Source organism: Leptidea sinapis, chromosome 29 (genome assembly GCF_905404315.1).
Source record: "Leptidea sinapis chromosome 29, ilLepSina1.1, whole genome shotgun sequence".
Taxonomy (NCBI): Eukaryota; Metazoa; Arthropoda; class Insecta; order Lepidoptera; family Pieridae; genus Leptidea; species Leptidea sinapis.
This window is the reverse complement of record NC_066293.1, coordinates 795,913-819,998: the sequence shown is the minus strand read 5'-3', so window position 1 is coordinate 819,998 and position 24,086 is coordinate 795,913. Positions and strand designations below refer to the sequence as shown.

At 39.1% G+C, this 24,086-nt stretch overlaps 1 protein-coding gene across 5 annotated transcripts in view; it reads left to right on the top strand.

Moving 5' to 3' along the window:
* LOC126973240 (serine/arginine repetitive matrix protein 1) overlaps window positions 1-24,086 on the top strand; it is a 34,561-nt gene that overhangs the window by 6,027 nt on the left and 4,448 nt on the right. For all 5 annotated transcript variants that reach the window (XM_050820441.1, XM_050820439.1, XM_050820437.1 and 2 more), the window contains 7 exons: window positions 1,336-1,456; window positions 4,321-4,386; window positions 4,912-5,202; window positions 6,791-6,860; window positions 8,096-8,205; window positions 10,259-10,367; window positions 13,309-14,023. In XM_050820441.1, the coding sequence (XP_050676398.1) occupies window positions 1,380-1,456; window positions 4,321-4,386; window positions 4,912-5,202; window positions 6,791-6,860; window positions 8,096-8,205; window positions 10,259-10,367; window positions 13,309-13,929 (1,344 nt within the window). In that variant the 5' untranslated portion in view covers window positions 1,336-1,379 and the 3' untranslated portion in view covers window positions 13,930-14,023. The remainder of the gene's footprint in view (window positions 1-1,335; window positions 1,457-4,320; window positions 4,387-4,911; window positions 5,203-6,790; window positions 6,861-8,095; window positions 8,206-10,258; window positions 10,368-13,308; window positions 14,024-24,086) is intronic.

Below are 24,086 nucleotides of genomic sequence, written 5' to 3'. Positions count from 1 at the left end.
TTCTACCATCAGATGCTTTCACACTATTTGTTATTAATGTGCTAGGTATGCGGGCTATTTTCCGCAATTTGATGTCTAGAGACTTGAAAGCCTAGTGCCAATTTGGAAATCTTTCACTCAGGTGTAGGTTTCCTTACAATGTTTTCTTAAACCAAAGAGCATCAAATAAATGTACTCATGAATTTGATAAGCTCATACACATCAGTACTCTGGGTGGGCGGGGATTGAACAGGTGTCTCCCGGTGTTTGTGTTGCTACACTCTTAATTATATTGGATGATTTACTACTTTGATTCTTTTTTTGTATTATATGTATATATTTTTGTGTATGCGGGTGTATCTAAAATATACAAAGATCATAACAAGTGGCAGTATGGGTTCTAACACACTTGTAGATCAGTATAATATGTAACAACTAACATGTTCACTCAGATATATATCTACTAGTACTAGTTTTGAATAGAGTGTAATTAATGTATAATAATTGATGATTTCTAAGTACTGCACAACAGGAACTAGCAAGAATGAACTTGCCGAAATATGTATGTAAGGTAACACTTGTGTGTTATTGTGGTCATAATAATTAACATCGCTGTGACGACCTACGTTTTTGTTATATTTTGAAAATGGGCTGTAGTACACATATAGTCTACTTAATTTTTTTTATGACAATATGGGACGAGACTAGCAGAACGTCGCTCAGTTGATGGCGCCGTTGTGGTACCTATAATGTGGCCGGCATCCGGTGCAAAGTAGCCTCCCACTGGTGAAAATTTGCCAGTACTTACCTATACAATGGTTTGGTGGTTCGCGGAAAGAAAGCTTAGACTATGTCGAGCACACGTCCGCTGCCAGCATGTTTAATTTTTATAACAGGGTGTATACATTATCAAAATTTTTTAATTGGAATCTAAACTTTTTTTTCAATATAACTAATAACTTATAAATAATCCCAATAATTGGTTTATTACGATCGTAATATTATATAGTTATTATGGAACTCGTGCCAACATTCTCTATTCTGAGTATATATTTAATTCTATACAGAAACATAAAATCCTATAAATTATACCGACTCAAGTTTACGTGTTAACCATTAACCCCCCAACTGTCATATCACCCCTTGACAACCATATGTTTGCCCCCTCTAAGAACAAATGGTCCAGACAGACCTAAATAACAGAATAAATGTATTTTATTATTATCTACTTATTGAGTATTGAAACATATTTGAACATCATCCTTACCTTAAGATTTACTACTAATTACAGACATTTCTCTATCTATTTGTATAAGTATCGCTAAAGGGAAGGTTTACAAAAGTTTTGTTGTGCAGATCCATCAAACCCCGCGGGCCGCCGCAAGGAGATAGACAACGTGATGAAGAGAGCTCGGCAGTCGTCTCCGGGCAGCTGGGACCGCAAGCTGCTGCAGGTGGAGGAAAAGGACCCTAACAGGTAACATGTGTTGTGTGTATGAAATATAAGGCAATTGTTAGAGTATGCAGAGTACTTTAGTGGTTGTGTAGTACAGTCAGTTCAATTGTACTATAAAATAGATGAGAGAAGTATTACTTAATACGTGTCTCAAGTATAATAATTAAGAAGATATAATTGAAGAAAGTGTATGAATGGAGGAATCCAACCAACCGCGGGCGGAATAATAATTAAATTGTTAAGTGAATGAAATGTGTCAAATATTTGCTATTTTCATTGTTTTTATTAATATGTTATTAACTAGCAGTTGCCCGCGACTTCGTCCGCGCATAATTTCTGATTTCCTATGAGATTATTTTCCTGTTGGAAGGGCAATCAAACTTATCGACAAAAGTCCTATTTCTAGTAAAAACCGTAGTTCATACCTAAAGAGGTTGCAATTTACATTTTTATTTTGGAATAAAAAGCTGACATTTCTATTTTTTTCAAACTTCCCGTAAACAAAATTTCAATTTACATATTGTTATAAGCCTCCAAGCAGGTAGATTTGGTCGCGAAACAAACAATTTGTGAGAGGTACACCGTATGTTTTCAAAGTTTGATTCTGGCTTTATTATTATAATAAGATTATCGAGTAGCATAATTTCTTAACCAGAAATTGTTGCTATGTTTAAATTGCAATCGGTAATCCGCTGGTAGTGAAAAGAAGGAATTTACAGTTCTATTTTTTAAAACTTCCCTGTAAACAACATTTCTTGTTCATCTTTCTGGTTGTAGAAAAATCTGGTGAACTGACTCTGGAGCATGCCACATATAACTGGTCATGCAAGACACAATCATTTCTGAGATCTATACCGGCTAGCTTCAAAGCTTGGCCCTGTGCTTTATTAATTGCCATCGCGTAGCATAGTTTAGCCGGAAATTGCAGACGTTTCAATTCAAATCCGATGGTAATCCGATGGTATCAAGGGATTCCTAGGGATAAATACTGTTTCGCCTTGGTTGACGCCAGTAAAAATGGTGGGTTCGACCACGTGTTTATGCAAGGTCTTGACCTGAAGTCGGGTTTCGTTGCAAAGTTTTGAAGGGTTTAGATTGCGCCAACTTTGAGGTTCAAGAGTGTGAAGAAATTCTATAGGAAAATGCACAGCATCATCTACCTCCAATACAGTGTCAAAAGATTCATATTTTATTTGAACTGTTGGCTGAGTCGTTTCTTGCAGAAAGAATAGCTCTTTCTCTCACCCATGCAGCGCAATTCACTCCAGATTGAACAATATTGGGGTAGATTCTATCCGTTAAGCTAGTCAGATCTCATACAACATGACCAAGATTACTGGAAATGTTTTTTTAGTTAATTTCAAATTCCATTCTATCACCAATCTCTAGCAACAAATTGGAGAACTCCTCCGCCTTTGAATCATGTTGACGAAAGACACCCATAATTACTTTTAAGGACAAAATATTAACTTTAGGCCATAGAACTGATGAGTTAAGGCAAGCCTTCACTTCATCTGCACGTGTCCCTCGTGAGACAGACAACAGGTAAAGTCTGTCTGAAGTCACCAGCCAATTAGAGTACCGTGACTCCGCCCATAAGTGGGCTACAGTTACTTTTATCTTGGAGTGTCCTATTTAGAGCTTCAATGTCTTTCTTATGGGCCATAGTACACTCATCCCATACAATAATTTTGGTTTCTCGAAGCACGTGTTCTGGTTCAAAGTTAATTTGAAAGCAGAATGAGCAGTCTTGACTCCATCAATCAATCCCTCTTCTAAATGATGTATTAGTATAACAATTATTTATTAAATAATTTTATCATCGATAGGCGTAGGTGTCAAAGGTACTTTAATTATATAGGCACCTATACAAAAAAACCACTACGGCCGAACTTCATAAGAATTTCATCCAACATTTCAAACCTAATTTCACCCCCGTAGGAGGTTTTTCGTAAAATATTTTCTTAGGTGATACCTACTCCCTAAAAAGACCTACCAAACATCAATTTAACAATAATTAAAACTTTCCCATACAAAATTTTATCCCCTACTTAACCTTAAGGGTTAAGGGGCGATTTTTACGTCTCTCACTTCAAAAACATAGGACTTTCATACAACCTTCCAACCCCCACTTCGACCCGGTTGGGGTGGTGGATTTTCATAACATCCTTTTTTCTTGCACTTACCCCATATAAAGAACCTACATTTCAAGTTGAAATAAGTATAGTTCCAACCTTTCTATACAAACTTTACCCCCCTATCCCCTATAAAGAACCTACATTTCAAGTTGAAATAAGTATAGTTCCAACCTGTCTATACAAACTTAACCCCCCTATTTTACCACCCTTTAAAGGGGATTTCCCAAAATAACTTACACAGATTTTTATTTTTTAAACCTAATAACCTAAAAGTCGATTTTCACGTCTGTAACTTCAAAAATCTAGGACTTTCATACAAATACTTCGATCCCCCTACGTCCTACAAAGAACCTACCTTCCAAATTCGAAGTTTGCAGGCTTTGTAGTTTTTGAGATTTCGTGATGAGTCAATTACCGGTGGAAATCTGTTTTATATAATAAAATATAAAATGTTATATTTCTCTGTTTAATAAAATAAAATTTGTAACCAAAATTTATGTACACATGGAGCCACAACCTGCTGAGTTGAACAAGACATCAATCAAGATTTATTAAACATACGTCACTCGAACAGTTGGCTCAGTGGAAGAGCGTTTGGACGGAACCCAAGAAGTCGCGGGTTGGAGTCCCGTATCGTTCATAAATTTTGGTTACAAATTTAATTTATGTTATAAATTAACAATAATGTTGTTACATATACATATTTGACATTATATTTTATATTTTTTTATTTGTTGTTTTGTTCAGATGGCGCCACACGGGCTACAAGCAGTTGTACTTGGAAAGCGGATCCCCGCGCCGCTCGCGCTCCAGGTGAGTCCCGGATCACGTCCCGGAACAATGACAGTGAGGATGTAGTATGAACTGCAATAATTACCACCAGGTGGTGTATGACACGGGCCATCATATCCTCTATCGAATCTGACGCGAGTGCATATTCCAAATATATGCATAATAAAATAAAGGACCTAAGTGCAAGCCCTGGGGGACGCCGGATGTTACAGTAACGTAAATTGATCTTAAGCCTTCCAAAATAACAGTCCACGAGTAGTTGGTGAGATATGATTTCAGCCTAAATAATAAGTTACTATGTATTCTGAGGCTCTGTGATTTGAACAGGAGAAAGTTATGTCAAAATAAAGTCAACACGGTCTAAAGCTTTGTTGAAGTCCATGTAGATCACATCAACTTGCACACTTATAATATAAAAGGCATTTATTTTCTCAAAATTGATTCCTTCAGAATTCTTTTTGATATATGATGATAATCCTAGAAGCCTTCACTTTTAATAAATAATATTGTAAATATTTAAATACGAGAATCTTATCTTGGTTTCAGATCACCGGTAGTGCGCCGGTCTCGCTCGCCTCTGGGTCGCCGGTCTCGCTCGCCTCTGGGTCGCCGGTCTCGCTCGCCGCTGGGTCGCCGGTCCCGCTCGCCGCTGGCGCGTCGCACCCGCTCGCCGCTGGGTCGCCGCGAGCGCTCCCCGCTGGGTCGCTGGTCACGCTCACCCCCGGGGCGCCGCTCTCCGCTGCGCCGCACATCCGTCCAGAGGAAGTCGCGCTCGCGGTCCATAAGGCGTAGTCCCAGGCGCAGTCCCAAGCGCAGCCCGAAGAGATCCCCACCGAGGTGAGACTAGCCACTACAACTGAATATTGAACTGGTAATTTTTGGAGTTTATTGGAGTTTACTCTTTAAGAATAGATTTTCATATAAGGCGCCCGGTATGAGAAAAATATGGAGAGTAAAACCTGTAGGCTGTCGTGTAGGCTACCTAGCGTTACTTTTGAAAATTATTTTATTTTGCAATAAGAAGTGTTGTGGCTAATGTATGTTAGTTTCCTAAACTTTATTAGTTGGCGTTTAACGACAAACACCCCATCTAAGTTTAGATTAAAAGTTATCTAGTATCACTTTTATAAACTATTTTGTATTTCATAATCGAACACTGAATATACCGAGAACGACAACATAACGGATTACGATAGATGGCGCTGATCACAGATTTTAATAATTAGGTACTTGACCATAAGAAAAATCAATATTAATAATTATGAAGAAGTTTTGTTAAGTTTCCATTATAACTTATAATTTGTTATTTTAAAATTTATATATTTTTTTAATTAATACGTTTTTATTAGCTTCTGCTGTATGTTTATTTATAACCAACTTCATTGGACTTTATTTTGTTTAGTACCTGATCAATGACAATCGTCCTTGAGGAGTAAGCTCCAGTCGGGTGTTGGAGCTGACACACACACTTTTTTTTATCAAGTTTAAACATATGTTACTGATGTTAGTTTTACTCGAGTATATTAAAAAGTATAATACTAATTTTTAGTAAAAAAGCGAGAATCTCACAAGATACCCAGGTAATGTTGGTGAGTGCCTAGTTAAAAGACTGTGAGTGAGTCGTGGTGAGTTTGGCAGCTGATCTGACAAATAGGGACAGTTGTGACATTTTTGTTACAGTCAATATGTCTCCATATATTATAGAAAGTTAATTTATATCTTTTATTTACACCCATGCTTTAAATCCTCTATCAAAGATTCTGAAACAGTTAGCTTATTTATTGCCAACATTAAAACACCCAATGTCCTAATAACCATTACATCATCCAAACGAGTGGTGTAATGTTGTACTGAATTTCATAACAACACTTCTTTCATTCATAGGCAAAGAGTTTCAACAGACAGACACATTTTTATTGCTCGATACGTGGGATCTGTATGAATTTTTAAAAATAATATTTTCGTTTACGCGAATCCCCGCCATTGTTGTTTTGTTTATAAATTCAAGTTTTGACAACACACTGCCAGATATGTGAATGTTGCAAAAGAACATAATATTCAAGTGAATTTTAATAATTGCACTAAACAAAATGCAAATTACAACTAAATAAATAATTCTTTCATTAATACTTAGTTTATTTGTATATAATCAGTACCTAATGGATGATATTAGGTCACTACTAGGACTGGTGTTTTAATGTTAGCAGTGAGCTAACTGTTTCAGAATCTTTTAGAGAATTCATGTTCTGGGTGTAGATAAAGTCTTGTATGCAGCTGTTGATAATTAGGTGTTAAAACAGTAATGTGATAGTATTATAACATTCGTGTTGTAGCCCCCTTATCACACAACAGTTGCATGTAAGTATTATAAATGTGTGTTTGGTGGTGCCAGGTGATGATCGTTGTTTGTCTGTTTGTTCGTCAGCCGCCGACCGCCCGCGCCGCGCCGCGCGCCGCCCCGCCCGCGCCCGCCCTCGCCCGCCGACCCGCGCCGGGTGAGTGACAACCGCGATCATAACACACAAACAGAATAACTGACGATAAGAGATGCTCAAAATGCCCAGGTAGGCTGGAACTGTAATTGATACGACACGGAAATTGGAATGTGACAAAATTGTAAGTACAAAAGCGGAAGCGATATATATCAGCCTATATATACTGTTCTAATCGATATACTGCGGAGATGTTTTGATTTGATCCATTAGGCTCACTCGAGTATGTGTAGTTTGGTGGCACTGTACAGAAAAATTGCCATCTTCGGCGTCTAGACGTCCGAGCGCATTATCTAGGCGTAACGATGTTCTTTGTGGTGGACCTACTTTTTTAAACAATGTTTGACTTTTGAAATGAAATATCCTATGATCCTCTCCAGGAAAATATATCTAGTTACCCGACCACGTCTCTGTCATAGATAACGCCCCGGCATTTTTACGGATCCGAAACATCTCGGCTTTTTAGCCTTCCCGACGACTAGTAACAGTAATTTATACTTCGCTGACTTGTTTACACAAGGCATAAAAGTGATTCTGTTTTAGATACCTGGGTACCGGGTGCACTAAAGTAGAAGAGGCTTAATTTTAATCTGAGGGAACCTTCCAAAACAATCCTGATTTGTCTGCATTGTCGATTGGTTCAGGACACAGGTCTTCTTCTCCTCACTTTCAAAAACTTTTCTTGGAACGGTTGAACAACCCCCACATTACTAGAGACTTTCTCACCTGACGTATGCCATGGCGCTTTTTAAAATAATCCAGCCTACTTTGACTTTTTGCATTATGATTTCACCTGATAAATTTGCTCTAAAAACCAAGTGTGCGCTTCTTCGAGCATTAAATTATCTGGCAATTTTAGCGTTTTTCTTAAACCTGGACTTTTTTAAGTTTGACCTGTAGTTTCTATTCCTTTTTCTTTACGTCATCTCTATTGTCTATTACACAATTTTCAGCTATGGTTATAATTTTATGTTTGCGTTTTGGCGTAAGAACCATTTCTATAACCTCTAAAAAACGTGGCGCGCGAGTTTATCACAGAGAAACGTGAACACGCAAGCTGACTCTTTCACAACTGAAGACAAAACAAGATCGGCAGTCACGGTAAGAGAGAGAGAGGGGCAGTCGGCGGATTGCAGTTTTTCTTACCACAAAAATCAGTGGCAAAGTTCCAAAGAACAGATCTGTGTATGTCTTAGAGTTCACACTGTTCCAAAAATAACGTGACGTGTTTGTGGCAGTCGTCGTCGGGCTCCAGCGACAGCACCTGCTCGGACGAGTCGTGCTCGGTGTGCTCGGGCAACAAGAAGACGGCGCCCGCCGCCGCCAACAACAACAAGAGTAAACCACCGTAAGTTAATATAACAGATTTTCATATATTTAACGGAATGTACCATTTTTAAAGAAAATCTTAGAGTGTACGATTTCTATGCTCTCGAGGGTATATTTATATTGTAAAGGGGCTACTTATGTATAATTTGGTAACACGTGTTTCATAAAAAAAGCACCTCGCATCAAGCGGGAAATGCATAAATTACGTCACACGAATTTAATGATCTCTTGTCACAATAAGAATGAGGGCAGGGTCACAAGACCCCGGTCACATTGTGAGACCCCTCTCTACTAAGTGTGATGTCACATATTTCGCAATTTTACGTTTAGAAATTTATGAAATTATGAAATCAGCAATAATATTACATTTACAAGTTTATAAGTAGTTTAAAATTAGTGCTAAAATACTTAGATATAAAAATATATACTCGTTGAAACAAAAATAGGGCCACCACGTTTTTACAGTATTCTCATGAATTCTTGAGGTTTAAATGTTGATTAATGATTCTATTGGATAAATTAATTGATTTTTACTGTAGACAGCATAAAATATTGATGCAAACAATAAAAAAAAATGACATTTTCTCAACTTTTTCAAAAATAGCAATTTTGCAAAAATAATTAGTGAAGAAAAAAATTTTTGAAAAAAATTTAAATTTTATAAATTTTTGAATTTCCTCAATATCTAGTATACCCTCCTCGTTTTCTAATGCACTCTTGAAGCCTAGAAGGTACACTCTCCACTAGGTGTACCACTGTTTCTTGAAGAATTGATTCCCAGCTTGATTCAGAATGTTTATTAGCTGTCTTTATTGTGCACGGGTTGGTTTGTGCTTCGAACACTGCAATTCAGTGAATTCCACATGTGTTCAATGGGATTGAGATCCGGACTGTTTGCAGGCCAGGGCAACACCTATGTATACCAGCCTCCTCTCTAGCTGTATGAGCGCGAGCATTATCGTGCATCAGATGGAATATGGCGCTGATTCTCTATGCATATGAGACCACATGGGGTGTTACGACCTCCTTGATGTAACGTTGAGCTGTTATTATGCCTTCATTTAGAATTACCAGCTCGGTTCTGCCCGACATAGAGATTCCTCCCCATACCATAACATTGGGGCCCCCAAATCTGTCACTTCCATGGATACAAGCATCCGAAAATCGCTCGCCTTCACGCATCATGCGAAGGTCATCACTAAAAGTTGAACTTTGCACTCATCCGTAAACAATACTGATGCTGCCTTGCGAACGATAATCGGGTTGCACGATGAGCTCTTTTAATGATATATGCACTACGCGTCTCCTGGAGAACTGCAGGTCCTCGTGTAAACGATTTCTAATGGTTTGATCACTAACACGACGTGTACCGTAGCCTGCCGCAAACGCTTATGTAAGGAGCAGGCTGTCATGCAGCGTTCTCTGCGCGCAGTCAAGCGTACGTTAGCGGTCCTTCTCTGCGGTAGTTGCTCGAACTTTGCCAAATCCCCGTCTCCTGATTACACTCCCAGTCTCTTGAAAACGATTCCAAGCATTCTGGATCGTTCGCCGGGAAAAACCCAGCTACAACGCCACAGAACGCTGCGCATGGTCTTCTTGAGGCAATGGTACGGCACTAGGTACGGTTGGCAAGTCCATATGACGTCGAATTCTCGGCATAACTTTTTTAAAATGTTAATTCAGCTACTGGTTAAACAAAACTTATAGTGTTCTTGACAGAATCGTCAATTTGACTGAGTTGAAATCCGTCTTTAAATCGGATAGAATCAAGTAGTTCCAATAAATTATCAAAAACTACCCACTTTAAACAATTATGCAGGTGGAATACTAAAAAATGTGTGTAAACAAATAAGGTAACACCACGATAAATAATCAGCTACTTGAGAATACATAAAAAATATTATTGCTAAAGAGGTCAAAAAAAATCAAGTGGCCCTTATTTTGTTTTGACTAGTATATATTGAAAAAAATATGATGTCACATTATTGAGGATCCCTCCCTGCCCACTGCCACAACATGTCACACACAAGTCAAATAAGCGTGTCGTAACAGAAGTGTGGTCGTCGTTACAGCGCGGCGCCGAGCGCGTCGTCCAGCAAGCGAGCGGCGGCGGCGGGGGCGGCGCCCACCCGCGAGCTGATGAAGGCGCGCGAGGCCAGCAAGAGGAGCCGCGAGGAGAAGGTGACCACCTTACTGCTGGTATTGTAGGGGCTCCGGACCTCCTTCCGTCTGTCTGTCTAGACAGAGGTATTGAGTTGAAATTACATCAATATGCTGAAGTCTACACAAAATCAAACTAATAAGTTATTTAAAAACAAGGGAATCAAGATTGTCCACCATTTAGCTAATGCCTATTATACTACAAATGATTTGAGTTTTCTTTAGTGTTAATTCCGCCAATATTTGTCTTTAAACAATTCGACACGTGTTTCGCCTCTACACGAGGCATCCTCAGGACGCGTTTTCTCGCCAAAATCTGGCACGAGACTGAATCAAATGAGCCGGAAGAAGTTAGATTTATATTTTTAGGTTACATTTATACAAGTTTATAAGGAGATAAAGTAACATTCATTATGTTTATTAATTCATATTATAGCCTTAATTTTGGCTTTAGCTGAGGCGAGAGACCCACAGAAAATATCCATTTTATGAGAGTTACAATGAGAACAGAACATTAAGAATATTTTCCAATCTTGCAGAGTGAACCAAGTACTTTGGAGACCATATACAACTATTGTAAGAGTACATATGCTTCTGACGATGCTTGAAAAGATTGTGGTTAAGAGATGCGGATCTTTAAAAAGTAATAAGCCTAGAGATAAAACCAGAACGCTTGGAAGATCTTTTAATAATGCTTTCAAAATGTTCCCTGAAAGTTAATGACCTGTAAACTATTACTCCTAAGTCTCTTATGCTTTGAGAAGCATATGCAATAGCAATTATTTTCATTCAACAACATTTTGTTAGGTCTACACCAGTTGTTTACTTTGTCCAGTTTCTCCTGTAATATTATGTTGTCATCATCCTGCTGTATTTTCTTGTACAATTTTAAATCGTCAGCATACATTTTAAAATCACATTTTAAGTCATATGCTAAATCATTCATAAATTTGATAAAGAATAGTGGACCCAAGTGAGATCCTTGAGGTACCCCCATGGGTATTGACTATGCTCTCAATACATAATCTTGGATTTTAACGATTTGAGTTCTATTTTTGAGATATGATTCGCACCACCTGTATAATGAACCATGAATACCCATTTCCAAAATCCTCCGCAGTAATAAGTCATGGTAAATGAGGTCGGAAGCTTTACTAAAATCGGTATATATAAAGTCCATTTCCTTACCTTCATCAATACTTTTCGCGACCTCCTCAATTAATCCAATTAAATTAATTATAGTCGATTTTTTTGGTAAGAAACCATGCTGCTGTGGGTGTATATACTGTTTAATGTGCCAATACATTTTCTGGTGTACTATCGATTCAAAAACTTTCCCAAGAGCTGGTAGGATGGATACTGGACGATAATTTGAGATGACATTTCTCTTTCGCCGTTTTCCATATTGAGGGGAACACACCATCACGTATAGATTTATTATACAACCTACACAAAAGAACAGATAAATTTTCAGCACATTTAGTTAATACAATATTGGGAACTCCATCCATGCCCATACCTTTACATTGGTTAAGTCTTACTAACTTTGTAAAAATCTCAGAGTCACTTAATGAAATTTCACCTAATGAAGAGTAACTTTCGGACGGAAAATTTATATGCGAATGGGTTGCTGTTCCTGGGGGCTGAGCCTTATATACTGATTGGAAGTATTACTGAATCTTACTGAAAAAAGTTCGCATATTTCTTCTCCACTGGTTGCCATTTTGGGGCCTAGGAGAACTTGGTGTGGTATAGAGCCACTGTTGCGTTTTAAATTATTTACAAAAGACCATATGTGTTTGGGGCTTTTTTTCATAGTTATGGCAGCCTTTCCCTTAAACGTGCAATACCATTCTCTTAACATTTTTTCATATCTAATTCTCAAGATTTCAAAAGTCTCTTTGTCTCTAGGATTTTGGTATATATAGCCTATATCTTTATGAAATATAAGTTTTTCTTTGGAACACTTATTTAAAGAGCTACTAAACCAAGTAGGATATGATTCATGTGTACGGCGTGTTATCTTTTAGTAATGGTAGAATGGTAGAATAGAACTTATCCACCATTAGATCTACTGTTGCGCTTGTTTCCCAAATTTTTGACCGTTGCAACCGCGACAGGTCCTCATTTACTTAACTAAAGTCAGATTTATTGAAGCTTAGGGTGCGACTTTTAACACTCTTTAGGAAAGTTGAGTCCTGAGATCCTGTTTTCTCTTGGATGAGATTGTTGAGCAACGGTCTTTTCTAAAAATGTTGTACCAAAGATCCAGAAACTCATGGTCAAAAACTGTATCATTTAGCCAGGTTTCAGTCAAAACTATTAGGTCATAATCATATTGTAATGCGTTTAAGCGGAATTTCTCTCCTTTGGTTCTCAAGCCTCTTACATTCTGGTAATAAATATATAGAATTTTGGAAATATGCAAATCCAAAAATAAAAAATGTGAAAAATGAATTGAATCAGAGAAGCAACTACAACCACGATTACAGCTTTTTTAGTTTTTCATCGCAATCAATAATAAACGATTTCGATGCAGTGTTTTTTCGAGCAAATATTCTTCCGTTACGGATCCACAAAAACTCGTATTTTTTTTCTTTGATGGCAATTCGAGCGGCTGCATGCTGTTTTTTATTAATGGGCGATGGGTGCTCTGTAACGTATATGGACTGTCTGTTATCGCCAATTCCTGAGTGACCAGAGTGCAGCTTTTCTTTAGGGTATTTTCGATTGAAATTTAAACAGTTCGTCTCGAATGCGAGGGCTTGTAAACTTTACTATTAGGGATCGCGGTCTACTAGACTGTTGGTTTACTTTTTGCACTCTGTGAAGGTCAACTATCTCGTTATCTAGAATCACTCTTGATACGGTGACGTCATCCATCGACCCTTATGTTAACCACTTGTATACCTGTTGGCCATCGAGTTTAGTACCCATATAACCCAATGTGTATATGCGCCAGGTGCTGGAGTGGCAGCGGTCGCAGCTCGGCGTCCGGGCCGCGCCCCCGCTGCACCCGGCGCAGATCAAGCGCGAGGGCGAGCGGCGGACGGCGGGCGGCGCCGGCGCCGGGGGCGTGTCGGTCGCGGTGGTGGCGGCGGCGCTCACGCGCTCGTCGTCGGAGGAGGAGAGCGAGGCCAGCGCGGACGCGGCGCCGCAGCGGCTCACGCTGTCGGAGCGCTTCGGCAAGATGGCGCAGTGGTCGGCGGCCCGCGGTGCGCGCGTGCAGAACATGCGCATCACGCGGCGCGCGCCCGGCGCTGGCCTGCACGTGCACATCGAGCCCGCGCCCGCGCCCGGCCCGGACGGCGCGGCCGAGGGCGCCTACCCCGAGGAGTTGGCGGCCGCGGCGCCGGGCGGCCTGCTGTCGTGGGACGACGTGCGTGTGCGCTACGACTACTACAAGCAGCGCGGCTACCTGCGCGGCCTCACGCTGGCCGACTACGTCAAGTGGGAGGAGTGGTGGTACAAGTATCAGGAGTGGCTTAAGCGGGAGCGCGCCTACGAGCGCTGGGCCGAGCAGGACGCCGCGCCACCGCGCCGCGAGCGCCGGCGCCGGGGCGGCCGCCACCGCCGCAGCTGAGGGCGCGCCGCCCCCGCCGCCGTCCTGTGTGTGGACCTGGCGGGGGCCGCGCCCCACTGAGCGGCGCGACACCCTGGCGGCCTCGTCTAGCGCGGTGAGTCATAGGCCCGCCGCACATTTCAACTATTTTTAAATTCCAAAAGGAAAAAATTAAAGACAGTTGAGTCAGGAGGAGATATATAACGGTATCGGTATAGTACTAACAAGTAGATTCACCAGACTCACAAATTTGCAATGTTTTTGTTTTGTTTGACGGTCGAACCCTCCATCCGGCTCGAAGGACCAATTTGACTATGTCCGAGCTGTTGCTACAATACGATAGTCAAATGATAGATGTTGTTCAGAAATTACGTATAAATTTAAAAGAAGTTTGGGGACTGATTGCACATGCACATATAAAAAAATAAATAAAAAGATGTTGTTAATGTGAATGAGCACCCGCGGTTAATATTTGTCGTGAAATCGTACTAACGTTAATACCGCGCGTGTCGCGTAAAGTGGTGAGAGAGGAAGGTATACGTTTGAACCGTACGTTTGTTTTAAATAGGTGATAATATATGATATTATGTAACTGTTATCTCCATGTTGAGCAATAAACAACTGGTTAATAACAAACATTTATCTGTATTCACTTCAAAGTATTTAATTTATTTATTATTAAAATTTTATGAACGATGCGGGACTCGAAACAGTTCGCCAATCTAAATATATACTACCAGAACGTAAGAGGGATAAAGAGTAAAATACGGGATGTTAAACTTAATATCTTATCTAATGATTTCCATGTCCTCATATTCACTGAGACATGGCTCAATGACGGTGTATTTGATGCAGAGTTTATTGATAGTCGCTACATAGTATATCGTAGAGATAGGAAGAAATAAATATAAACAAAGCTAAAAATGGAGGAGCAGTCTTAATTGCGGTTAAAAATCAAATTAAATATAATCGAATACCGCAATGGGAGAACAATTGCGAAGATCTGAGGGTGACAGTAGATGTGCTGATAAAAAACAAACCAAGCTATTTGGCTATCTGCGCTGTTTATCTACCGCCACCGATCAAAAGAGATACACTTAATGATTTCTTGACAAACACTACCAAAGCAATTTACAAAAACGAACAGGTTCTTGTTGTAGGAGACTTTAACATGGTCAAAACTGCCCGAGTTAAACTACTTATATCCATCGTGTTGTTGCAGTCTGGATTATATCATTGTAGACTTCATTGAAGAACACGAACTCAAACAATTTAATTCCATACTTAACACCAACGAAAGAGTACTGGATCTGGTCCTGTCAAATACTACCCAAATCACTGTTAATAATGTTGCCACCCCATCAGTATAGTTGACGATCATCATCCACCGTTGTCAATAAGCCTCAAATCAAATGTGGTAGGCAATATCAGGATATAGCAATAGCAGGATCTAGAATTGTCCCAATCTATAAAAAGGGTGGTCGTGAGAATATTACCAATTACAGGCCGATCTCGATTGTGTCAACTTTATCAAAAGTATTCGAGTATCTGTTGCACCCAATATTGTCACGCCGTGTTCTTTACGAGCTCTCGGAAGCCCAGTATAGATTCGTCGCTGCCAGATCAACTACTGTTGACTCTCGTAGACAAGTTGATGTTATTTATACAGATTTCTCGAAGGCTTTCGACAAAGTTAATCATAGATTGCTAGTTACAAAGCTTTCCTCCTTTCGCTTTGGTGGATCAATTTTATCATGGCTCTCATCATTTCTCGCGGAAAGACGTTCATGTGTTGCTTTAAAGGGCTATTGTTCTCAACCATTTAAAGTAACATCGGGTGTTCCCCAGGGATCAATTTTGGGGCCACTCTTATTCAATATTTTTATAAACGACATCACCAAATGTGTAATAAATTCAAAATGCTTGATTTTTGCAGACGATCTAAAGCTTACAAAAGAAATACTAACTCATGATGTCGCTTTATCCTTGCAGGAAGATATCGATAGAATTGCTGACTGGTGTAATTTAAATGGCATGGATCTAAATCCTGTAAAATGTTCCATTATTAGCTTCACTCGTACACGCTCTCCAACCGAACACAAATATACAATTAGCAACTGCCCACTGCAGAAACTTGAAATTATACGTCACCTAGGAATCACACTAGACACAAAACTACGATTTAATGTTCATGTCGAAAACACTTGCAGATCAGCGCGCAAGATGCTAGGATTTTTGTTCAGAAACGCGAAGCCTTTCAAAAAGCTTAAAACGAAAAAAAAATTGTTTTCTACACTAGTTAGAAGCAAACTTGAATATGCTACGGCAATTTGGAACCCTGTCTACCAAGTTCATAAGGATCGGATCGAAAGCATTCAAAGAAAATTCACAAAATTTATTCCATTGGAAAAGACAAGCAACTACCATAATACAGGGTGGCGCAATAGAACGTGCATATTGCATCATCTTTTTTCGCGGGCGGGGGGAGTCTGCATCGTTGGGTAGGCGGGCTCATGGAGTTTTAGTCACTATGAGTCACTTCGACGGGAAGCGTCGCGCATTTCGCGTGCGCGCATTTTACGTTCTGAATATGGACTACGGCAAATTAGTGAAGTGCTAATCCGAGTGCTAATTTAATTTTATTTATTTACTTCCATCATTTGGGCTTCCCGAGAGCTTATGCAAGTGGACCTCCAGCTTCCTCACTGGGCGCAGCATACAGGTCGTTATCGACGGTTATTGCTCGAATCCCAAGCCCGTGAACGCTGGAGTGCCCCAAGGCTGTGTGCTATCTCCCACGCTGTTTCTTCTGCATATCAATGATATGTTGGACACCGCCAACATGCATTGCTATGCAGACGACAGCACTGGTGATGCGTCGGGAAATCGTCGACCAGTGCCGGGAGAAACTTGTGTCTTCTATCGAGTCCTCTCTCGAGAAGGTCGCGGAATGGGGTAAGTTGAACCTTGTCCAATTTAACCCCCAGAAGACTCAAGTTTGCGCGTTTACCACTAAAAAAAACCCCATTTGCCGTATCACCGCTCTTCGAGAACACTTCCCTTAAAGCCTCGCCTAGTATCGGAATACTGGGTCTCGAAATCTCGAGCAATTGCCAATTCCGCGGCCATCTGGAGGGCAAAGCCAAACTGGCTTCAAAGAAACTGGGCGTCATAAATAGAGCACGGCAATACTTCAAGCCGGCCCACATTCTAGCGCTCTACAAAGCGCAGGTCCGGCCACACATGGAGTATTGCTGTCATCTCTGGTCTGGCGCACCCCAGTATCAGCTCGATCCATTTGACCGCGTGCAACGCAGAGCAGCTCGAATTGTCGGGAACCCAGTACTCTGTGAACGGCTGGATCATTTGGCGTTGCGTAGAGACGTCGCTTCATTGTGTGTTTTCTACCGCATCTATCACGGGGAGTGTTCCGAAGAGCTGTTCAACATGATTCCTGCCGCCGAATTCCACCTTCGCACGACACGCCACAAGTTAGGATTTCATCCCCACCATCTGGATGTGTGGCCGTCCTCCACAGTGCGGTTTTCAAGGAGCTTTCTTCCTCGTACCACGAAGCTGTGGAATGAGCTTCCGTGTGCGGTGTTTCCGGGACGATACGACATGGGTACCACCTTCAAGAAAAGCGCGTACACCTTCCTTAAAGGCCGGCAACGCTCTTGTGATTCCTCTGGTGTTGCAGGAGAGTGTGGGCGGCGGTGATCACTTAACACCAGGTGACCCGTACGCTCGTTTGTCCTCCTATTCCATAAAAAAAAAAAAAAAAAAATATGGGTACAGCGTTTTGAAGAGACTGGTTCAACGTTTAAACCACAAGCAAAACGTTGTCATTACACTCGCTCAAAAGATAGGGTTTAGTCTCGAGGAACGTGATATAGTGAATGCATATAGGCTCGGTGTACGCATAAATGCTGTGGAATCCAGGGGAGCCGGCTCCGAAGGAACCCGACGGCCGCGCGCCGTAGTGGTGCGACTCACACGCCGATACCTGCGCGATGAGTTCCTGCACGCGGCGCGCGTCCGACGTGGAGTGGACACCATGGGAATGGGCTTAGGAGGAGAACCGCGCCGTTTTTATGTAAATGAGCACCTGACTCGCGTAAATCGTAAATTGTTTTACCTAGCGAGAGAGGAACTTGCACGACAGAGAAATTGGCGCTTTGTGTGGACCCGAGGTGGGATAATATATGCTCGGCGAGATCAGAAATCCTCTGTTCATGTTATTCGTTCTGAACGGGACATCAGTAAGGTTTTTGGCAAAGAGTGAGTTTAGTACTTTTTAAAAGTAATTTATTTTTATTACATAATTTTAATTATATTGTTTTCGCTATAGTAAACATTTGTCAATCACATTATATTGGAATTTCGAGAGCTACAAAAACATTAATCACAGAAAATTATTATTATTTTAATGCACTTCTCTCTTTTCTAATGACGCTGAGTCTGAATGATAACGGCAATAATTATAATATTGTCTGGAACTTTATGTACTATATTTTAGTTATCTTTATTCTAGCATTAATGTGTTATTATTATATAGAGATTCTATGTGGCATGGTTTTGCAGTACTATTGTGGACAAGTTTTATTAACTTTAAATTTTAAAAGCGGTTGTGATGTTATTTTATTATATGTACGTATAAATATTTTAAATCAAGTATGGTTATATAAAATGAAAAATTATCTACATATTATATTAACAAATTTTTATTTATTTTATTCTCTTACAAATATAAACGTTATTTCACTTGGTCACATATACATTGTTTCAAAATATCACTGTGTTCAATTATAAAAAAAAACTTAAAATTGGTCTGCTAAATCCCGGCTCACTTGGAACCAGACATGACGAATTTGTAGCGGCAATGCAACGTCATACTGTTGATTTGATGGCTATAAACGAAACGTGGCTGCGCCAGGGCCAAGAGGGTCGCGCACCCGCTGTCCCTGGATACAAACTACGACATGTTCCGCGCCCAACCAGCGTGCGCTCTCGAGGCGGTGGCGTTGGATTCTACACGAGACAAGGCCTATCTGCACGTATCTTATCACATCCAATTACACCAAGCGTTGAACAGATGTGGCTTAAGCTTTTTATCCGTGGCAGAGTTTTGGTCGTGGGCACCGCATATCGTCCTCCTTGGATGGATGTCAATACATTTTTTGATGCTCTTACTGAGTCAATGGGCGCGTTTGTCTGGTGTGAAAACATTGTCTTACTTGGGGATTTTAATATTAACTTTTTTGATTCGAATCATATTAATTACAAAAAACTTGAAACATTTTTAAACACCTTTAAATTAAAACAACATGTGACAGAGGCAACGCATTTCACTTCTCAAACAGAAACACTTATAGACTAAATATGCACACATGTTCCCGTATCATCTGTTACAGTGGATCATGTTGAAAGTCTGAGTAGCCATGCGTTTATATCATGTGTTTTAAATATAAATAAAGACCAACCTGTTCCAAAACAGGTCGTGTGTCGACCTATAAAAGACATTAACGTGAATGATTTTAAGCAATCATTAAGTGACATCCAGTGGGAGAAATTATTAATATTAGAAAATGTTGATGAAATTGTAGTCTCATTAACATCGATACTATTATCTTTATTCGATTTTTATGCACCAAAGAAATATCATATCATGTTAAAATCAAATGTAATACATACCCTTGGATTACATACAATATTAGGAAGATGATGCAGTGTCGTGATGAAGCCCAAGTAAGGGCACGCAAAAGTAAGCCTGAAACTCATAAGAAATTTTATAAAGAAATAAAAAACTATGTTAAGTTCGCAATACAAAGAGAGAAACAGGCATATTTTGATACGTACATAAAATCCAATATAAATATACCGCAAGTATTGTGGAAGCATATTAAACAGAATACTCAAATCACTACGAAAAAAGAATACATATTACCATCTCACCTTGCAAATCCTAATGAAATTAATAATAGCTTCCTTAACATTCCAGGCAGTGCTGAGATTCTTCTGTCTACTCTGACACATTATGAGTTCCATCGTCATAGTGACTCTGTTTTCGATTTTAAACTAGTAAATGAACATACGGTATTTCAGACTTTGAATGAGTTGAAATCACAAGCCGTGGGAATTGATGATATTTCATTGGATATGCTTAAGCTGACTACAGAAAAAACTTACTGTACTTACTCATATCATAAATACATCCTTGTCGTCAAGTAAGTTTCCAGACTTATGGCGTCATGCCCTAGTGCGTCCCATACCAAAAAACGACAATCCGAAAGACTTTAAAGAACTTCGTCCTATCAGCATACTTCCTTGTTTATCAAAAGTAATTGAAAAGATTGTGCATAAGCAGCTAATGAGCTTTTTGGAGGACACCGAGGGACAACTACAGCGTTAATGGACGTAGTTGACAATATTCTTACTGCACAAGATGATGGAAAGAGTACGATTTTATTACTACTTCATTACTCGCGCGCATTTGATACCATAAATTCGAGTCTGCTGCTCTCCAAACTAAGTTACTATGGATTGAGTCCGAAAGCAATAAAATGGTTCCACAGTTACCTAAGTAATCGAACCCAAACTGTAGTCATTACACAGGAAGATGGAAGTAGGTCATTCTCTGATTGTAATGCTCTTGAGCGCGGAGTACCTCAGGGATCAATATTAGGACCGCTATTATTTATCTTGTATAGTGCCGATGTAGTTAAAAACATTAAACATTGTAAATATCAAATATATGCAGATGATATTCAACTTTACATAACTTTCAAGCCAAACGAGATGTCAGATGCAGAAAAAAATATTAATTCAGATGTCAGCCAAATCTATACTTGGTCGGTAAATAATTCACTGGTTCTTAATCCATCTAAGACCAAATTTATGATACTGGGAACCCCTAAAGTCGTTGAAAAAATTGAACGTTACAATCCTAAAATAGTTATTAATAATAAAGTTATTGAGCGAGTTCATGAGGTTCGTAATCTAGGATTAATATTTGAAGAGAATCTTAGATTTGAGAAACATATAAACTCTACTGTTGCGAACTGTTTTTATCGTTTAAAAGTACTCTATCGCATTAGGAACTATTTAAATACAAATCTACGTGTCAGGTTGTGTGATGCTTTGGTACTCTCAAAATTTAATTATAATGACACTACGTATGGTCCTAGACTACGAGCCCGCACCAAAAGTACTATACAGCGAGTGCAAAATGCCTGCGCCCGGTTTTGTTGGAATATTCTACACAGATCTCATGGGAGTCCGTATCTTAGAGAAGCCAATATTCTGAACATGGAAAGTCGCAGACGGCTACACTTCGCTTGTATGATTTTTGGAGTTATAAAGACAAAAACGCCAGCATATCTGTATTCGAAACTTTTATGGGCAAATGAGGGCAGGGTGTTGAATTTTATAACAAGGAACATTGTAAAGGCTAAGCTTTGTCTTCCCAAGCATCACACTGCGGCTTTCAGGGGAAGTTTCAAGTACAAAGCCACCAAGTGCTGGAATAATTTACCACCGCCGCTACGGGGTTTATATACAGTCTCGAATTTTAGAAAAAAATACAAAAAATACTTATTAATGACCAATACCTCCCTACATCTTCTGCCTTGGTGAACACTGTTTATATTTCATTATATTATGTAAAATAGCTTCTCGTATTTATTATTATTTTTTCTTCCTTATATATTTACACACATACGTTTTTTATTATTTTTGTTATTGTCATTATTTATTTTTAGTTACATTTTTTTTTTGTTAATCATATTTTTTTCTCTCATAATAATTATTTTAGTGCCACAATTAATTATATTTTACTTTTAAAAATATGTCAGTTCAGCTCCAAACTTCACACAATGGGGTCACTGAAAATCAGTGTTGTGCTCATAGTGTATGGACACAACTATAACTGAGTGGACTCCAGTTTTGGAAGACCACTGCCACATCAAGTTTTGCTTTTGTTCCTTTTGTATTAAGTTAAGTATTAGATTAAGCATATATTTTGTTCTCTTTAACTTTTTTGTGTGAATGTGTCAGTTTTTCTTCCGAAATAAATTCATTTTCATTTCAAAAGGTCGTCCAAGAACATCTAGGACCGACGACAATATTGAGAGTTATGCAGCCTGTACGAGGAGATCCACAAATGTCTACTCGCAAGAGATCGTCTGTCTTACACTTATCGAGACGAAGTTTGCAACGAATTTTAAACTTGGATCTTAAACTGCATCCTTACAAGCTGCAGTTAACACAAGAATTGAAAGAGTCTAACTTCGGAGCAAGGCTCGCATTTGCTAATGAAATGCTTAATCGGTTTTCCAATTTTGACAATATCCTTTTCTCAGATGAGGCCCACTTCCATATCAATGGGTTCGTAAACCGTCAAAATTGTCGTTACTGGAACAGTGAGAATCCCAAACTCAAGCACCAGAAACCACTGCATAGTCCTAAAGTGACAGTATGGGCAGCAATCTCTGGTAGAGGTATAATTGGACCGTTTTTCTTTGAAAATGCGCGGGGGCAAAACGTCACTGTTTATACCGAACGCTATGTTGCGATGTTGGAAGGTTTTTTGGCTCCAGTGCTTGAAAATTCAAGAATAGTGAATTCTAGGACTTGGTTTCAACAAGACGGAGCTACCTGTCACACATCAAATGATTCCATGGCGGTTGTGAAACAGATGTTCCCTGGCAGACTGATTTCGAAAAGAGGTGATATCGCATGGCCCCCACGTAGTCCAGACGTGACGCCTCCTGACTTTTTTTTGTGGGGATACCTCAAGAACAAAGTCTACAGCAATAATCCGAAAAACATTGATCAGCTCAAGGAGAATATCCGTGGTGAAATGGCAGCAATTACACCAGCATTACTGAAGAAAGTTTTCAATAACTTCCGTTTGCGATTAGAGGAGTGTCGTCGTAGAGAGGGTCATCATTTAGACGATGTTATTTTAAAAAAATAAACTTCAGTTATTTTTTAATAATACCTCAGTTTTAGTTTAACCATAGCTTTTGTATTTATTTTTTAATCAATATTTTAAATATGCACGTTCTATTGCGCCACCCTGTATATCATGCGGCTAAAAACTTTCAAATTGAACTCACTGGTAGATAGGCGGAAAATACATGATATGGTATTTTTATTTAAGCTCCTCAACGGCATCACAAATAACACTGATCTTTTGAATTAAATAGATTAAAATTGTGAATATTTTTTTACTTTATTATTATTCTTGTATTTTTATCTTTTACTAGCTGATCCAGCAAACGTTGTATTGCCCATATTAAAATCGCGATACAAAAGTAACTGTTGATCGTAGATGGGTGAAAATTTGAAGTTGTATGTATTTTTAATGCTGACTCATAATCAAATAAATTTAAAAGAAATGTCAGAAAAAATTTAAAAAAAAATTCGTGTTGACCACCCTTAACATTTAGTGGTATGAAAAATAGATGTTGGCCGATTCTCAGACCTACCCAATATGCGCACAAAATTTCATGAGAATCGGTCAAGCCGTTTCGGAGGAGTACGGGAACGAACATTGTGACACGAGAATTTTATACCTATATGAGATGTACCTGTCATTATATAAATTAAACATTTACATAACTTTATTTAGCCTTTACTTTTTATATAAATTTTAACTTTTTGTACGACTTGTTTTTGTGTACATGCTGTAACTGCCTATAAATATAATTATGTGTATCCCTAGCACCTAAGACTTGTTTAATGTTAATGTATCACATGTAATTCTGTTGGTAGTTCATAAATAAAAAAAAGAAAAAAAAAAACCCACAACCTCCGGCGTTCCGTGCCGGTGCTCTAACCAACTGAGCTAACCGTTCAAGTGATACCTTACAAAATATTGTATGCTTTGTTCAACTCTCAGGTTGTCCTTTCAAAATTTATTTTTGTTTTAATCCTAGAAGTGAGGGTTATCACTTTAAAAACATAACAAATTATTCAAAGTATTGCCCTTTGCGTGCCCTCTCATTGCAGTTAATAATGAGATGTCGTAAATCATCACATAGTTCCATGTTTATATCAATAAAGCAATATAGATATTTTTTACACACACATATTTTTTTATATTATGTTTGTATTGAAGCCAAAAAATTTCTTCACAGTTTGATTTCTTTCTCTTTGTTTGTGGGCCAAATTAT